The sequence below is a fragment of the Pleurodeles waltl genome, chromosome 5, assembly GCF_031143425.1.
Source record: "Pleurodeles waltl isolate 20211129_DDA chromosome 5, aPleWal1.hap1.20221129, whole genome shotgun sequence".
In the NCBI taxonomy this organism is placed as follows: domain Eukaryota; kingdom Metazoa; phylum Chordata; class Amphibia; order Caudata; family Salamandridae; genus Pleurodeles; species Pleurodeles waltl.
This window is the reverse complement of record NC_090444.1, coordinates 772,680,429-772,697,566: the sequence shown is the minus strand read 5'-3', so window position 1 is coordinate 772,697,566 and position 17,138 is coordinate 772,680,429. Positions and strand designations below refer to the sequence as shown.

At 45.2% G+C, this 17,138-nt stretch overlaps 1 protein-coding gene across 1 annotated transcript in view; it reads left to right on the top strand.

Moving 5' to 3' along the window:
• Window positions 1–17,138, top strand: part of SEC23B (SEC23 homolog B, COPII coat complex component) — a 192,100-nt gene that overhangs the window by 29,062 nt on the left and 145,900 nt on the right. The window contains exon 8 of the mRNA XM_069234733.1: window positions 6,383–6,541. Coding sequence (XP_069090834.1) covers window positions 6,383–6,541 — 159 coding nt within the window. The remainder of the gene's footprint in view (window positions 1–6,382; window positions 6,542–17,138) is intronic.

Here is a 17,138-nt window from a genome sequence, read left to right as displayed (position 1 = left end):
GGCCCGACCGCGTGTAACATCGACACTGATGGAACGGACCCCGTTCCGATTCTGTCCTAAATGCCACAATAAATATCCATATACAGACCAACATTTGGTCTGTAACTTGTGCCTGTCGCCCGAGCACAAGGAAGAAACGTGTGAGGCCTGTCGTGCGTTTCGGTCCCGAAAAACGCTCCGTGACCGGCGAGCCAGAAGATTGCAGATGGCGTCCACGCCGACAGGACACCGAGAGTTCGAGGGACAAGGAGAAGAAGAGGAAGCCTTCTCCATCCATGAATCTGACTCTGAGGAATTCGACGTCGAAGAAACCGTGAGTAAGACGTCGAAGCAAGCACCACACAAGAAAACAGACAAGGCCCAGGGGACGCCACTGCCAACAGGCCATGGCTCAACCCATAAAGTAGGTGACCGTCCATCGGCACCGAAAAAGGCCGGGTCGAGACACAGGCACGCAGCAATCTCGGGACCGAGAAAGTGCTGCCGAAAAAGATCGACGCCGAGACAGCGGAACCGAAGCTGCTCGACGCAGAGACAGCGGCACCGAGGAAGATCGACGCCGAGAAAGCTCGACGCCGAAAAAGAAAATATTTGCCTCGGAGCCGAAAACAAGCAGACACAGTTTCGGTGCCAAAACGACCAGCAACCGAACCAACTGCCAGCTCATATACAGAGGAACAATCACTGTCCTCTCAAATGCGCAAACACAGATTTGAAGAAGAGTTACAGACCACTGATGTAGACCACACACAAAAGCGGATCTTCATACAAAGTGGGACAGGGAAGATCAGCACTCTTCCCCCAATCAGGAGAAAAAGGAGACTCGAGTTCCAAACACAAGAACAAACACCACAAAAAATGGTGAAGAAGGTAACTCCGCCACCCTCTCCTCCACCTGTAACTCACACATCACCGGCACAGACTCCGTCACATTCACCGGCTCATACCACCATGAGCCAAGACGACCAGGACGCTTGGGACCTATACAACGCCCCAGTATCAGACAATAGTCCTGAGTCGTACCCTACCAAGCCCTCACCACCTGAGGACAGCACAGCGTATGCACAGGTGGTAGCTAGGGCAGCAGAATTCCATAACGTGTCGTTACACGCAGAACCTGTCGAGGATGACTTCCTTTTCAACACCCTCTCCTCCACCCATAGCTCCTACCAAAGCCTACCTATGCTTCCAGGAATGCTAAGGCACGCAAAGCAGATCTTCAAAGAACCTGTCAAAAGTAGAGCGATTACTCCAAGGGTGGAGAAAAAATATAAAGCACCGCCCACGGACCCTGCTTTTATCACCTCACAACTGCCACCAGATTCAGTCGTGGTAGGGGCAGCTCGCAAGAGAGCCAACTCGCACACATCAGGCGACGCACCACCTCCAGATAAAGAGAGCCGCAAGTTCGAAGCAGCTGGGAAAAGGGTCGCAGTACAAGCTGCAAACCAGTGGCGCATCGCAAACTCTCAGGCGCTCCTAGCGCGATATGATAGAGCCCATTGGGACGAGATGCAGCATCTCATCGAGCATCTATCCAAAGAGTTTCAAAAACGGGCAAAACAAGTGGTTGAGGAGGGACAAAACATCTCCAATAACCAAATACGCTCCTCTATGGACGCAGCGGACACAGCGGCAAGAACAATAAATACCGCAGTAACCATAAGAAGGCACGCATGGTTGCGCACATCTGGCTTTAAACCGGAAATACAGCAAGCAGTGCTAAATATGCCGTTCAATGAACAACAATTGTTTGGACACGGCAATTGAGAAATTGAAAAAGGACACGGACACAGCCAAGGCCATGGGCGCACTCTATTCCCCGCAGGGCAGAGGCACTTTCGGCACCTTCCGCAAAACAACCTTCAGAGGGGGGTTTCAGGGTCAAGCCACACAAGCCAGCACCTCACAATCTACACCGTCTACCTACCAGGGACAGTACCAAAGGGGAGGCTTTCGGGGCCAGTATAGAGGAGGACAATTCCCTAGAAACCGGGGAAAATTTCAAAGTACAAAAACCCCTGCAACCAAACAGTGACTCACAAGTCACTCAACCCCTTCACACAACATCAGTGGGGGGAAGACTAAGTCAGTTTTACAAATCTTGGGAGGAGATAACAACAGACACTTGGGTCTTAGCAATTATCCGACATGGTTATTGCATAGAATTTCTCCAACTCCCTCCAAATGTCCCACCAAAAACACAGAATATGTCAAAACCGCATTTAGACCTTCTAGAACTAGCAGTTCAAGCATTACTGCTAAAGGACGCAATAGAATTGGTACCATGTACACAAATAAACACAGGAGTTTACTCACTGTACTTTCTAATACCAAAAAAGGACAAAACACTGAGACCAATCCTAGATCTCAGAACACTAAACACCTACATCAAATCAGAACACTTTCACATGGTCACGCTACAAGACGTGTTACCACTGCTAAGGCAACAAGACTACATGACAACCTTAGATCTAAAGGACGCATATTTCCATATACCGATACATCCCTCGCACAGGAAATACCTAAGGTTCGTATTCAAGGGAATACATTACCAATTCAAAGTGTTGCCGTTCGGTATCACAACCGCACCAAGAGTATTTACAAAATGCCTAGCAGTAGTAGCTGCACACATCAGAAGGCAGCATATACACGTATTCCCGTACCTAGACGATTGGCTAATCAAGACCAACTCCCTCACAAAGTGTTCACACCACACAGATTATGTCATACAAACCCTCTACAAACTCGGTTTCTCCATCAACTATACAAAATCTCACATTCTGCCGTGCAAAACACAGCAATACTTAGGAGCGACAATCAACACAACAAAGGGAATAGCCACTCCAAGTCCACAAAGGGTTAAAAATTTTCACAAGGTTATACAAGCCATGTATCCAACACAAAAGATACAGGCAAAGACGGTATTAAAACTCCTAGGCATGATGTCCTCATGCATAGCCATTGTCCCAAACGCAAGACTGCACATGAGGCCCTTACAACAGTGCCTAGCATCACAGTGGTCACATGCACAGGGTCACCTTCTAGATCTGGTGTTGATAGACCGCCAAACATACATCTCGCTTCTATGGTGGAACAGTATAAATTTAAACAAAGGGCGGCCTTTCCAAGACCCAGTGCCCCAATACGTGATAACAACAGATGCTTCCATGACAGGGTGGGGAGCACACCTCAATCAACACAGCATCCAAGGACAATGGGACGTACATCAAACAAAGCTGCATATAAATCACCTTGAATTGTTAGCAGTATTCCTAGCGTTGAAAGCATTTCAACCCATCATAACCCACAAATACATTCTTGTCAAAACAGACAACAGGACAACAATGTATTATCTAAACAAACAGGGGGGAACACACTTGACACAGCTGTGCCTCCTGGCACAAAAGATATGGCAATGGGCAATTCACAACCACATTCGCCTAATAGCACAATTTATTCCAGGGATCCAAAATCAACTAGAAGACAATCTCTCGAGATCACCAACAGGTCCACGAATGGGAGATTCATCCCCAAATTCTAAACACTTCAAAATTTGGGGGACACCTCAAATAGACCTATTTGCAACAAAGGAGAACGCAAAATGCCAAAACTTCGCATCCAGGTACCCACACAGGCAGTCTCGAGGCAATGCTCTATGGATGAACTGGTCAGGGATATTTGCGTATGCTTTTCCCCCTCTCCTTCCATATATAGTAAACAAATTGAGTCAAAACAAACTCAAACTCATACTAATAGCACCAACATGGGCAAGACAACCTTGGTACACAACACTACTAGACCTGTCAGTAGTACCCCATGTCAGGTTGCCCAACAGACCAGATCTGTTAACACAACACAAACAACAGATCAGGCATCCAAACCCAGCATCGCTGAATCTAGCAATCTGGCTCCTGAGATCCTAGAATTCGGACATTTAAACCTCACCCAAGAATGTATGGAAGTCATAAAACAAGCTAGAAGACCATCCACTAGACACTGCTATGCAAGCAAATGGAAAAGATTTGTTTGCTACTGCTATAATAATCAAGTTAAACCATTACATGCATCTCCAAAGGATATAGTGGGATACTTGCTACATTTACAAAAATCAAATCTAGCCTTCTCTTCCATAAAGCTACACCTCGCAGCAATATCTGCATACCTGCAAATTACCCATTCAACTTCACTATTTAGGATACCTGTCATTAAAGCGTTTATGGAAGGCCTGAAAAGAATTATACCACCAAGAACACCACCTGTTCCTTCATGGAACCTCAACATTGTCTTAACAAGACTCATGGGCCCACCTTTTGAACCCATGCACTCTTGCGAAATGCAATTCTTAACGTGGAAGGTTGCATTTCTCATTGCCATCACATCTCTAAGAAGAGTAAGTGAAATTCAGGCGTTTACTATACAAGAACCTTTTATTCAAATACACAAAAATAAGGTGGTCCTAAGAACCAATCCAAAATTTTTACCAAAAGTTATTTCACCGTTCCACTTAAATCAAATGGTAGAACTACCAGTGTTCTTCCCACAGCCAGACTCAGTAGCTGAAAGGGCACTACATACATTAGACATCAGAAGAGCACTAATGTACTACATTGACAGAACAAAAGAAATTAGGAAAACAAAACAACTGTTTATTGCATTTCAAAAACCTCATACAGGAAACCCAATATCAAAACGGTATAGCCAGATGGATAGTTAAGTGCATCCAAACCTGCTACCTTAAAGCAAAGAGAGAACTGCCCATTACACCAAGGGCACATTCAACCAGAAAGAAAGGCGCTACCATGGCCTTCCTAGGAAACATTCCAATGAACGAGATATGTAAGGCAGCCACATGGTCTACGCCTCACACATTTACTAAGCACTACTGTGTAGACGTGCTATCCACACAACAAGCCACAGTAGGTCAAGCCATACTAAGAACTTTATTTCAGACTACTTCCACTCCTACAGGCTGAGCCACCGCTTTTGGGGAGATAACTGCTTACTAGTCTATGCACAACATGTGTATCTGCAGCTACACATGCCACCGAACGGAAAATGTCACTTACCCAGTGTACATCTGTTCGTGGCATTAGTCGCTGCAGATTCACATGTGCCCACCCGCCTCCCCGGGAGCCTGTAGCCGTTTGGAAGTTATCTTCAACATTTGTACATTTGTAAATATATTACTTAAACCTTAGTTGGTACATACTTATTCATTCCATTGCATGGGCACTATTACTAACATACACAACTCCTACCTCACCCTCTGCGGGGAAAACAATCTAACATGGAGTCGACGCCCATGCGCAATGGAACAAAGGAGGAGGAGTCCCTCGGTCTCGGGACTCAAAGACTTCTTCGAACTAAAACAACTTGTAACACTCCGACCCAACACCAGACGGCGGACTATGCACAACATGTGAATCTGCAGCGACTAATGCCACGAACAGATGTACACTGGGTAAGTGACATTTTCCTTGTAAATTAATGTGTAGTATTTAGTAGTGTGTATATAATAAATGTAGTTTTTCTTTTCAAAAGAAAAAGCAGTGACTGGACAATTATTTATTGACTGTTATTGTGTGATCGCAAATAGTGATTACTAGAGATTAAGTAGGCCCTAGACTACTCTACTTTGCTACAATGGGGTGCTTGGTTCCCAGTAAAGTGAAACTGTGTACCTATTACTTGAGCAGGCCTCACATTCTGCACAACTCATAACCCAATTTCTTACACCAATTTTTTGGGCCAAGGTATCCTCTCTTGAACATTTTAACACTCTTAGTCTATTGCTGGTGATGATCATTGTGTTGTATATTGTAGACTGTTGGACTCCTGATATTGAGAACATTAGTTTCCAGGTCAGTTTTGTTAGATTAATTTATTGACTTTTGCTTGACCCGCCCCCCCTTTCTCCCCCTTCCTTTTATGTATCATCATCCAGCTTCCAACTGAACACATAAAATCCATTTCAGTTAGGCAAACAATTAATTTCCCTGGCTGTAAGTCATGTAAACTTGGTCCATTCTTTCAGAAGTAATTTGCCTAATTGTTGGGATGTCTTTGTGCATTGTGTTGGTGCATTCATGTACCATTCATGTACATTAGTGAGTGAGTGTTTTCTGAAGATTTTGAGCAGTGAGTGCAGTCTCTTCCCCACATCATGGGTCCCTACCTGTTAGAGGTGATGGGACACCCTTGTGAGGGTAAAAAAGCCAAGGGATGTAGTAGGTTATTGTGGGGCTTTTACAACCTTTCTGTTGATGCTTACTCAGGATAGATTTCTTTAAATGTAGGATGAAATGTGACCTTGCAGTTGCTGCATGGGAATTAACTATTACTTGTTGGCTAAAGAACACATTTCTTTTATTCCTTTAAGGGCACTTTTCCAAACACAGGAGCTAGAATAATGCTTTTTACTGGTGGTCCTCCAACGCAAGGCCCAGGCATGGTTGTTGGCGATGAACTGAAAACACCCATTCGCTCCTGGCATGATTTAGAAAAGGATAATGCCCGTTTCATGAAGAAAGCAACAAAGGTAAGAGTGGGTTTGTTTTGGAATAAAAGGGAATTAGCTGCACCCTCCCAGGTTTTGGGGTGCTTCAGTTGTGAGTGGGCACTATAGAATTAAAAAATGGTCCGAAGCGGTTAGTGAGGGCTGTTAGCTCTCGCTTAACAACATATGTTGTTATCAATGTTGTGATGTAATGCTGTGATGCTGTGAAATGCTTAAATTTAGTGTACAAAATAACAGAAAATACAAGTCAGAAAAATTTGAGTTTTAGTAAAAGTAAAGTGTTAACAAGAACAAGTGACTAGTCCCGAACATACATAATGTTATGTACAGTATATGCAAAAGAAAAATGGGTTGACTGAAATCTTGTTCAATTAGGTAGTACTTTCAGAATAATGAATATACCTTCACAATATTGTGGTTTGCTAAGACTGTATACGCCCCTTTACGAAAGAAGAATTATCATATGTGCTAACTTAGCTGTCGCTCGAATGGGCACGCAGGGTTAAAAAATAGTTGTGCTAAAGGGATCACAGATTACTTTGACCGAGACACCCAGCCAGGGATCTCAGGACATACACTCTGGGACGGCTTCAAAGCCACCATCAGGGAAGTTATATCCTCAATAGCCATTGCCCATACAAGGGAATCCAGAATGGTTGAGAGGTGTTTAGAGAATAATACTCTGGAGTGCCTCGACCAGTCCGCCCCATTCATATGCTACAACAGACAACTAGCTCTGCTGTGGGGCCAACTAAGGGCTCACTGGACTAATTGCGCTCAATGATGCTTGCTCGCCCTGAAACAATGGTATTATGAGGGAGGGGACAAGGTGGGGGTCTCACCGTTCCCCCCCCCCCCCACACACAACATGAGTCCGCATATACAGAACACCACTTCGGGCTCTATGCTGGTTTTGTAATCAAGCACCTGGAGATTTCCATCACATATGGTGGTCATATTCTCCCATCACCACATATTGGAAGGAGATCTTTGCCCATAATAAAGAGTTTGTGGGCTTCACTCTCCTGGTCTCCTTTAACAGGATGGTTTTAGGCTTTGCCCCGTAGAATTAGAAGCAATGACATATACAGATTGGCATCTTGTAAGTACTATGCTTTGTGCTGCCAAGCAACTTATTGCCCTTCACTGGCAAAAACCCTCTGCCCCCCACTTTGCTCAATGGTTTATGCATCTTTGGCATGTTTTGGCCGTGGAGTTTTTGGTTCCATAAGATAGCACATACGGACACTAAGTTTACCCACACCTTGCAACCCTTGGTAGATTATTTCACTTGTCTGGAATCCTCCTGTTTTTTACTGCCTATGCTCAAAGCGCTTCAGCGATTTGATTAGGGCATTCCCTAGGCATAGCATTAACTACTATAGGGCTGATGGTCTGCACTTACCTCATAACCCTCTCCTTCATTCCTATCTCTGTTCTTATCCTCCTTTTTGTACGGCCTTATTTCTCCCCGGCATGTTGCCAGCACTCAGAGGCACTTTTTCGACTTTTAAAGCCCAAATATTTCTTTGTATTGTCTTGTATGTTTGTTTTGCTTTCTTTCTCTTATCTTATGACCGAGCTGACAAAACTTCTCTGGAATGCACTTCTTAGTTTAAAGAAGACATTTATTATTATTACTTCACCACGAGGTTCCTGAAAGACGAGATTAGTAGGTTGGAAGCACACGTTTAAAAGTAGTCACAGCAATGAAAGCAAAATATATCAAAGTACTTCTCAGTTGCAATGTATACAGCAAATACATGTGATTATATTATAGCATAACTTCAAAGCAAAGAATAAAAGTCACAATTTCATCACTGTAGCGCCTATCACTGCTCGTCATCCTTCTCATGCCTGCAAATTGATGACTCCTGTTCAACTGCGAGAAGGAGATTTTCCACCCAAGCGGGAGGCCAGGCAGCTGACGTCTGCTCCTGACTGAAGTCCTGGAGAATCTCCCCTTGCTGCCGACCAGGGCCACCGTAAAAAAAAGCCTGGCCCCTTCCTCTCAGACCTGGGAAATAAAACAAGCCATTGGAGATTGGCCAGATCTCCTAAGCCTCTCCTCTTCCCAAGGCTGAGCAGAAAGGAAAACACCAAAATATATGCTCGCTTATCACGTTAGGGTTCGTGTGAATTCAATTTGAAAAACACAGATTGGTCTACCATGTGGAAAAACACAGCTTGGAAAAATACAGCTCATCTGCAATGTCTCAACTGCAGTGTCTAACTCCACGTTAAAGCCAATAGGCAGCTAAACTGAATACCAAATGTAATGTCTAATGCCATGTTAAGGCCAATAGGCAGCTAAACTGAATACAACATGTAATGTGCTACTGGTGAACATTGAGCAACTAATATGCACAGTGGTGAAACACAGTCATTGGTCAAACACAATTAGTAGCATAACATCTCCATCCTATGACCAAAGACTTTTGTTTACATACCTCTCATTTCAAACAAAAACATTATAAGCAAATCAGATTTGAATGATAAAAGCAATCACTGTAAAGCGATGGATGTGGATCTCATAACCTTTCAAATCAGATACATCTACAATGAAAAGACTGAAGCTTATAGACTCTGATTGGGATAATAACTACACTGCCTCTAAAACAGCAAGTTAATGTAGCATGAGTTCTACTCATGTAAAGGTACATGGTCCACCTGAAAGGTTTGCTGGAATGTAAGTGAAAGTCAGGGTTCCACACGAAAAACACACAGTTAACTGGCAATGTTGCTTAGTTCCAGTGGAAGAATGTAATCAAACAAGTTGCCAAACTTTATATTGATCCCATGTAGAACTTGAACTGAAGGCGCCAGTTGCGCAAAATGGATCCATGGGGTTTGTACTTTAATCAGTCAGGTTCAGGTTGGGGGGGGGCGGTCCTTCCCCCGAACCCACACGCGCACACCCGAAGGGAGATCACACAGCACACTCCTGGTCAGTGGCGAGTCGTGGTAGGATCTGCAAAAGAAAAAAGTATGACTTTTCTTGCAAATAACATTTGTCATCTGGAATATGTTCCCATTTTTCCTGTCCTGGTTCCATGATCAACAGAACATTGTTGGGACCCTTTGCTATAATTTCTGCAGGTTCTGGAGGGTCACCTGGGGATTCAGCCTACACTTCAGCACTGAGGTTTTTATCTGATGCACCACAGCTTCCCTTTCCTTGCACTGTCAGAAGGGCTGGGGCAGACTCCTTCTTTACCAAACCTCCATTCACTTCACTTTTGACAAGTTGGGCAATTCTATCTCCAATCTGTATGAATGAATCAGATTGTCTTCTTGTCATCAGAATAACTTTGATTTCTCTTTGGTAATCTGCAGCAATCACTCCCCCCTAAAACCTGATCAATTTGCCATATCTGTCCTGGTAACTGTTCTCTCCCCAACTGATCTTTGACTGTTTGTGGGACAGATTGCTGTTGTGTGTGCTGATAAATAGGACATTGCAAAATCACAGTTTCTATCAAATCTAGGGGAATGTGCATCTCTCTACTCTCTGCCCACCTCTAAGTGGCTTTTTCTCCCAGATGTCTACATTTCTGGTGCACCCACTTAGCCATCTCCATCAAGTCAGAATTCTGGGTTGACACTTCTGTCTCTGAAATTTTTGCTTTAACATCTGCAAGGGAATTGAACCACTTATGTACAAGCCATGTGGAAAACCAAATGACTAATCCATTGACAGTGAACCAAGAATCAGTGTAAAAATGACACGTCTCAAGCAGCTCTTGCTTTAAAGTCTGACACACGTACAACTCTGCATATTGGTTACTTTTTCCTTCTCCTGTGGTACACAACAACTTTTCAGTAATTGGATTGTATAACACTGCTTTCCATTGTCTTTTAGTACTCATGCATTTCAATGAATCATTAGTCAAACAAACACGCTTTTTATCCTCAGGGGACAAGAATTCAAATGGTGCACTCAATTTCACTAGTGACTCTTTTGCCTGTGGTACCTTCTGCACCCTCTCCTCATTTTGTACAGGGGCTTGTGATACCTGTTCATGTAGGGCTGCAGTGACTCTTGCCATGTCTTGCATGTACCAGATCCAGTGTATGATACTAGCCTCCTGTGCCTGTCCTATACTGTGAGATTTAGGTGAACTCATCACCCACTACATGCTTGATATTTCAGGTTCCAGAATTACATTATCATTTAATGTCATTTGCTCAGTATTCACTAGAGCCCATAACCAGTTAAAAGCAGTTTTTCAAAAGGAGTACAGTGCTCCACAAAGTCATATAGTTTTATAATCCAAAGTTCCAGGGGCACTCTTGTCCTCCCCTCTCTGTGCCACATACTCAAGGTGGCAAATTGTTCCTGGTTTACATGTAAATCAGTGTTTCCCTCTTGCACTGCGCACAAATCTAAAGTCTGTTGACTCAGATGAGGGCTATACTGTTTCCAAAAATCAAACAAGCTTGTGAAACTCAGTGTCTCTTGCCTAGTGCAAATAGTAAGAAACTCTCAAATCTTTTGTTTTACCTGTGACAACACCTGTCTATTTTCTGGATTCCACTGAATTCCCAGAAATGCTGCCTTGTCTGAATTAATTTTAAACATCGTACTTTGCAAAAGCGGTCTGAATATAACATTCTCAACTTTGTGCTCAGTGTAATCTTTTAAGGAATGCACTTCAACTGCCAACAACCGTGGGCTGCTCTGCACACGGTGATCTATGCTCTTCTCAAGAGGCTCACACTGGCCCCACCTTTTTTAACCTCCTCATTACTGGAATGGGAAAAGCCAGATTCTCCTAAAATAGTTTTATAGATTTCAGCATTATCGTGCAATAATTTGTTCTGGCTAATTTGCTCAGGTAAATTCTTATTTTCATGTTCTAACTGCCTACATCTCTCATGCATTTTTCTGTAAGCAGACAAGTATCCAAACCCTTCTGTCAAGAACAAAATTGTAAAGAAATGGCTCCCTGTTGCAGTTACCCCCCACTTTTTGCCTGATACTGATGCTGACTTGACTGAGAAGTGTGCTGGGACCCTGCTAACCAGGCCCCAGCACCAGTGTTCTTTCCCTAACCTGTACTTTTGTATCCACAATTGGCAGACCTTGGCATCCAGATAAGTCCCTTGTAACTGGTACTTCTAGTACCAAGGGCCCTGATGCCAAGGAAGGTCTCTAAGGGCTGCAGCATGTCTTATGCCACCCTGGAGACCTCTCACTCAGCACAGACACACTGCTTGCCAGCTTGTGTGTGCTAGTGAGAACAAAACGAGTAAGTCGACATGGCACTCCCCTCAGGGTGCCATGCCAGCCTCTCACTGCCTATGCAAGTATAGGTCAGTCACCCCTCTAGCAGGCCTTGCAGCCCTAAGGCAGGGTGCACTATACCATAGGTGAGGGTACCAGTGCATGAGCATGGTACCCCTACAGTGTCTAAACAAAACCTTAGACATTGTAAGTGCAGGGTAGCCATAAGAGTATATGGTCTGGGAGTTTGTCAAACACGAACTCCACAGCACCATAATGGCTACACTGAAAACTGGGAAGTTTGGTATCAAACTTCTCAGCATAATAAATGCACACTGATGCCAGTGTACATTTTATTGCAAAATACACCCCAGAGGGCACCTTAGAAGTGCCCCCTGAAACTTAACCGACTGTCTGTGTAGGCTGACTAGTTCCAGCAGCCTGCCACACCAGAGACATGTTGCTGGCCCCATGGGGAGAGTGCCTTTGTCACTCTGAGGCCAGTAACAAAGCCTGCACTGGGTGGAGATGCTAACACCTCCCCCAGGCAGGAGCTGTGACACCTGGCGGTGAGCCTCAAAGGCTCACCCCTTTGTCGCAGCCCAGCAGGGCACTCCAGCTTAGTGGAGTTGCCCGCCCCCTCCGGCCACGGCCCCCACTTTTGGCGGCAAGGCTGGAGGGAACAAAGAAAGCAACAAGGAGGAGTCACTGGCCAGTCAGGACAGCCCCTAAGGTGTCCTGAGCTGAGGTGACTCTAACTTTTAGAAATCCTCCATCTTGCAGATGGAGGATTCCCCCAATAGGGATAGGAATGTGACCCCCTCCCCTTGGGAGGAGGCACAAAGAGGGTGTACCCACCCTCAGGGCTAGTAGCCATTGGCTACTAACCCCCAGACCTAAACACGCCCTTAAATTTAGTATTTAAGGGCTTCCCTGAACCTAAAGATTTAGATTCCTGCAACTACAAGAAGAAGGACTGCCTAGCTGAAAACCCCTGCAGAGGAAGACCAGAAGACAACAACTGCCTTGGCTCCAGAAACTCACCGGCCTGTCTCCTGCCTTCCAAAGAACTCTGCTCCAGCGACGCCTTCCAAGGGACCAGCGACCTCTGAATCCTCTGAGGACTGCCCTGCTTCGAAAAAGACAAGAAACTCCCGAGGACAGCGGACCTGCTCCAAAAAGACTGCAACTTTGTTTCAAGGAGCAGCTTTAAAGACCCTGCAATCTCCCCGCAAGAAGCGTGAGACTTGCAACACTGCACCCGACGACCCCGACTCGGCTGGTGGAGAACCAACACCTCAGGGAGGACCCCCGGACTACTCTACGACTGTGAGTACCAAAACCTGCCCCCCCTGAGCCCCCACAGCGCCGCCTGCAGAGGGAATCCCGAGGCTTCCCCTGACCGCGACTCTCTGAAACCTAAGTCCCGACGCCTGGAAAAGACCCTGCACCCGCAGCCCCCAGGACCTGAAGGACCGGACTTTCACTGGAGAAGTGACCCCCAGGAGTCCCTCTCCCTTGCCCAAGTGGAGGTTTCCCCGAGGAAGCCCCCCCTTGCCTGCCTGCAGCGCTGAAGAGATCCCTTGATCTCTCATAGACTAACATTGCAAACCCGACGCTTGTTTCTACACTGCACCCGGCCGCCCCCGCGCTGCTGAGGGTGAAATTTCTGTGTGGGCTTGTGTCCCCCCCGGTGCCCTACAAAACCCCCCTGGTCTGCCCTCCGAAGACGCGGGTACTTACCTGCAAGCAGACCGGAACCGGGGAACCCCCTTCTCTCCATTCTAGCCTATGCGTTTTGGGCACCACTTTGAACTCTGCACCTGACCGGCCCTGAGCTGCTGGTGTGGTGACTTTGGGGTTGCTCTGAACCCCCAACGGTGGGCTACCTTGGACCAAGAACTGAACCCTGTAAGTGTCTTACTTACCTGGTAAAACTAACAAAAACTTACCTCCCCCAGGAACTGTGAAAATTGCACTAAGTGTCCACTTTTGAAATAGCTATTTGTCAATAACTTGAAAAGTGTACATGCAATTGAAATGATTCAAAGTTCCTAATGTACTTACCTGCAATACCTTTCAAACAAGATATTACATGTTAAATTTGAACCTGTGGTTCTTAAAATAAACTAAGAAAATATATATTTTTCTCTAACAAAACCTATTGGCTGGATTTGTCTCTGAGTGTGTGTACCTCATTTATTGTCTGTGTATGTACAACAAATGCTTAACACTACTCCTTGGATAAGCCTACTGCTCGACCACACTACCACAAAATAGAGCATTAGTATTATCTATTTTTACCACTATTTTACCTCTAAGGGGAACCCTTGGACTCTGTGCATGCTATTCCTTACTTTGAAATAGCACATACAGAGCCAACTTCCTACAAAAATGGACATAATTTCTTTCAAAAAGCACATTTTCTACATATGAAAACACTTTTGCTTTATCCAAGCACCCATCCCAAGACCCACAAGGTCCTGATAAGCAAGAAAACATGTTTCTCACAGCACCATAAGGCAGATTAACTTCACATGCATTTTCAAACATGGTCTGCCGTGCCTCTTTAATTCTCTAAACAACAAAAACAATTACACTTTTAAATAGTGCACCTCCATTCTCTAACTCGACTCCCAGACTGTCGACTAACGCCAAAATGTTTTGCTTTCCTTCTCTTATCTTATGACCGAGCAGACAAAACTTCTCTGGAATGCACTTCTTAGTTTAAAGAAGACATTTATTATTATTACTTCACCACGAGGTTCCTGAAAGACGAGATTAGTAGGTTGGAAGCACACGTTTAAAAGTAGTCACAGCAATGAAAGCAAAATATATTAAAGTACTTCTCAGTTGCAATGTACACAGCAAATACATGTGATTATATTATAGCATAATTTCAAAGCAAAGAATAAAAGTCAAAATTTCATCACCGTAGGGCCTATCACTGCTCGTCATCCTTCTCATGCCTGCATGTTGATGACTCCTGTTCAACTGCGAGAAGGAGATTTTCCACCCAAACGGAAGGCCAGGCAGCTGACGTCCGCTCCTGACTGAAGTCCTGGAGAATCTCCCCTTGCTGCCGCCCAGGGCCACCGTAAAAAAGCCTGGCTCCTTCCTCTCAGACCTGGGAAATAAAGGAAGCCATTGGAGATTGGCCAGATCTCCTAAGCCTCTCCTCTTCCCAAGGCTGAGTAGAAAGGAAAACACCATATATACGCTCTCTTATCACGTTAGGGTTCGTGTGAATTCAATTTGAAAAACACAGCTTGGTCTACCATGTGGAAAAACGCAGCTCATCTGCAATGTCTCAACTGCAATGTCTTACTCCACGTTAAAGCCAATAGGCAGCTAAACTGAATACCAAATGTAATGTCTAATGCCATGTTAAAGCCAATAGGCAGCTAAACTGAATACAACATGTAATGTGCTACTGGGGAACATTGAGCAACTAATATGCGCAGTGGTGAAACGCAGTCATTGGTCAAACACAATTAATAGCATAACAATGTTGTTTGGAAATATGTGTGCAGATTCTGTACTTGCTGGGTTCCTTTGTTGGGCCGTCTTTTCCTGCATAGCCTTGATTACCACATACGCACAGTCTGAGATTGTCTGTATTACAGTGTAATTACACTTGACTGCTAAAAGCTGGATATTTTTATATGCCACCAACAAGTTGTGTTCTGTGCTATCTTGTTTTGTAAAATCTTCAATCAAATGATTTCTAGCAACAACAAAAAAAGTTGTGCTAGTCATGGCTTCAGTCTTGATTCCTTCGACCAGGAGCAATGGCCGTCCATGCTTGCATCAATTAGAAACTATAACCTCATGTCCCACAAGGTCTGGAAAAATGTGTTGGATCTGCCTCTACCCACATAAGCAAGACCTATGTGTGAGAAAGTAGCCTCTTTCTAGCCTTGTTACCCCCACTTTTGGCCTGTTTGTGAGTGTATGTCAGGGTGTTTTCACTGTCTCACTGGGATCCTGCTAGCCAGGGCCCAGTGCTCATAGTGAAAACCCTATGTTTTCAGTATGTTTGTTATGTGTCACTGGGACCCTGCTAGTCAGGACCCCAGTGCTCATAGGTTTGTGGCCTATATGTATGTGTTCCCTGTGTGGTGCCTAACTGTCTCACTGAGGCTCTGCTAACCAGAACCTCAGTGGTTATGCTCTCTCATTTATTTCAAATTGTCACTAACAGGCTAGTGACCAATTTTACCAATTTACATTGGCTTACTGGAACACCCTTATAATTCCCTAGTATATGGTACTGAGGTACCCAGGGTATTGGGGTTCCAGGAGATCCCTATGGGCTGCAGCATTTCTTTTGCCACCCATAGGGAGCTCTGACAATTCTTACACAGGCCTGCCACTGCAGCCTGAGTGAAATAACGTCCACGTTATTTCACAGCCATTTTACACTGCACTTAAGTAACTTATAAGTCACCTATATGTCTAACCTTTACCTGGTAAAGGTTAGGTGCAAAGTTACTTAGTGTGAGGGCACCCTGGCACTAGCCAAGGTGCCCCCACATTGTTCAGAGCCAATTCCCTGAACTTTGTGAGTGCGGGGACACCATTACACGCGTGCACTACATATAGGTCACTACCTATATGTAGCTTCACAATGGTAATTCCGAATATGGCCATGTAACATGTCTATGATCATGGAATTGCCCCCTCTATGCCATCCTGGCATAGTTGGCACAATCCCATGATCCCAGTGGTCTGTAGCACAGACCCTGGTACTGCCAAACTGCCCTTCCTGGGGTTTCACTGCAGCTGCTGCTGCTGCCAACCCCTCAGACAGGTATCTGCCCTCCTGGGGTCCAGCCAGGCCTGGCCCAGGATGGCAGAACAAAGAACTTCCTCTGAGAGAGGGTGTTACACCCTCTCCCTTTGGAAAATGGTGTGAAGGCAGGGGAGGAGTAGCCTCCCCCAGACTCTGGAAATGCTTTGTTGGGCACAGATGTGCCCAATTCTGCATAAGCCAGTCTACACCGGTTCAGGGGACCCCTTAGCCCTGCTCTGGCGCGAAACTGGACAAAGGAAAGGGGAGTGACCACTCCCCTGACCTACACCTCCCCTGGGAGGTGTCCAGAGCTCCTCCAGTGTGCTCCAGACCGCTGCCATCTTGGAAACAAAGGTGCTGCTGGCACACTGGACTGCTCTGAGTGGCCAGTGCCACCAGGTGACGTCAGAGACTCCTTGTGATAGGCTCCTTCAGGTGTTGCTAGCCTATCCTCTCTCCTAGGTAGCCAAACCCTCTTTTCTGGCTATTTAGGGTCTCTGTCTCTGGGGAAACTTTAGATAACGAATGCAAGCGCTCAGCAGAGTTCCTCTGCATCTCTCTCTTCACCTTCTGATAAGGAATCGACTGCTGACCGC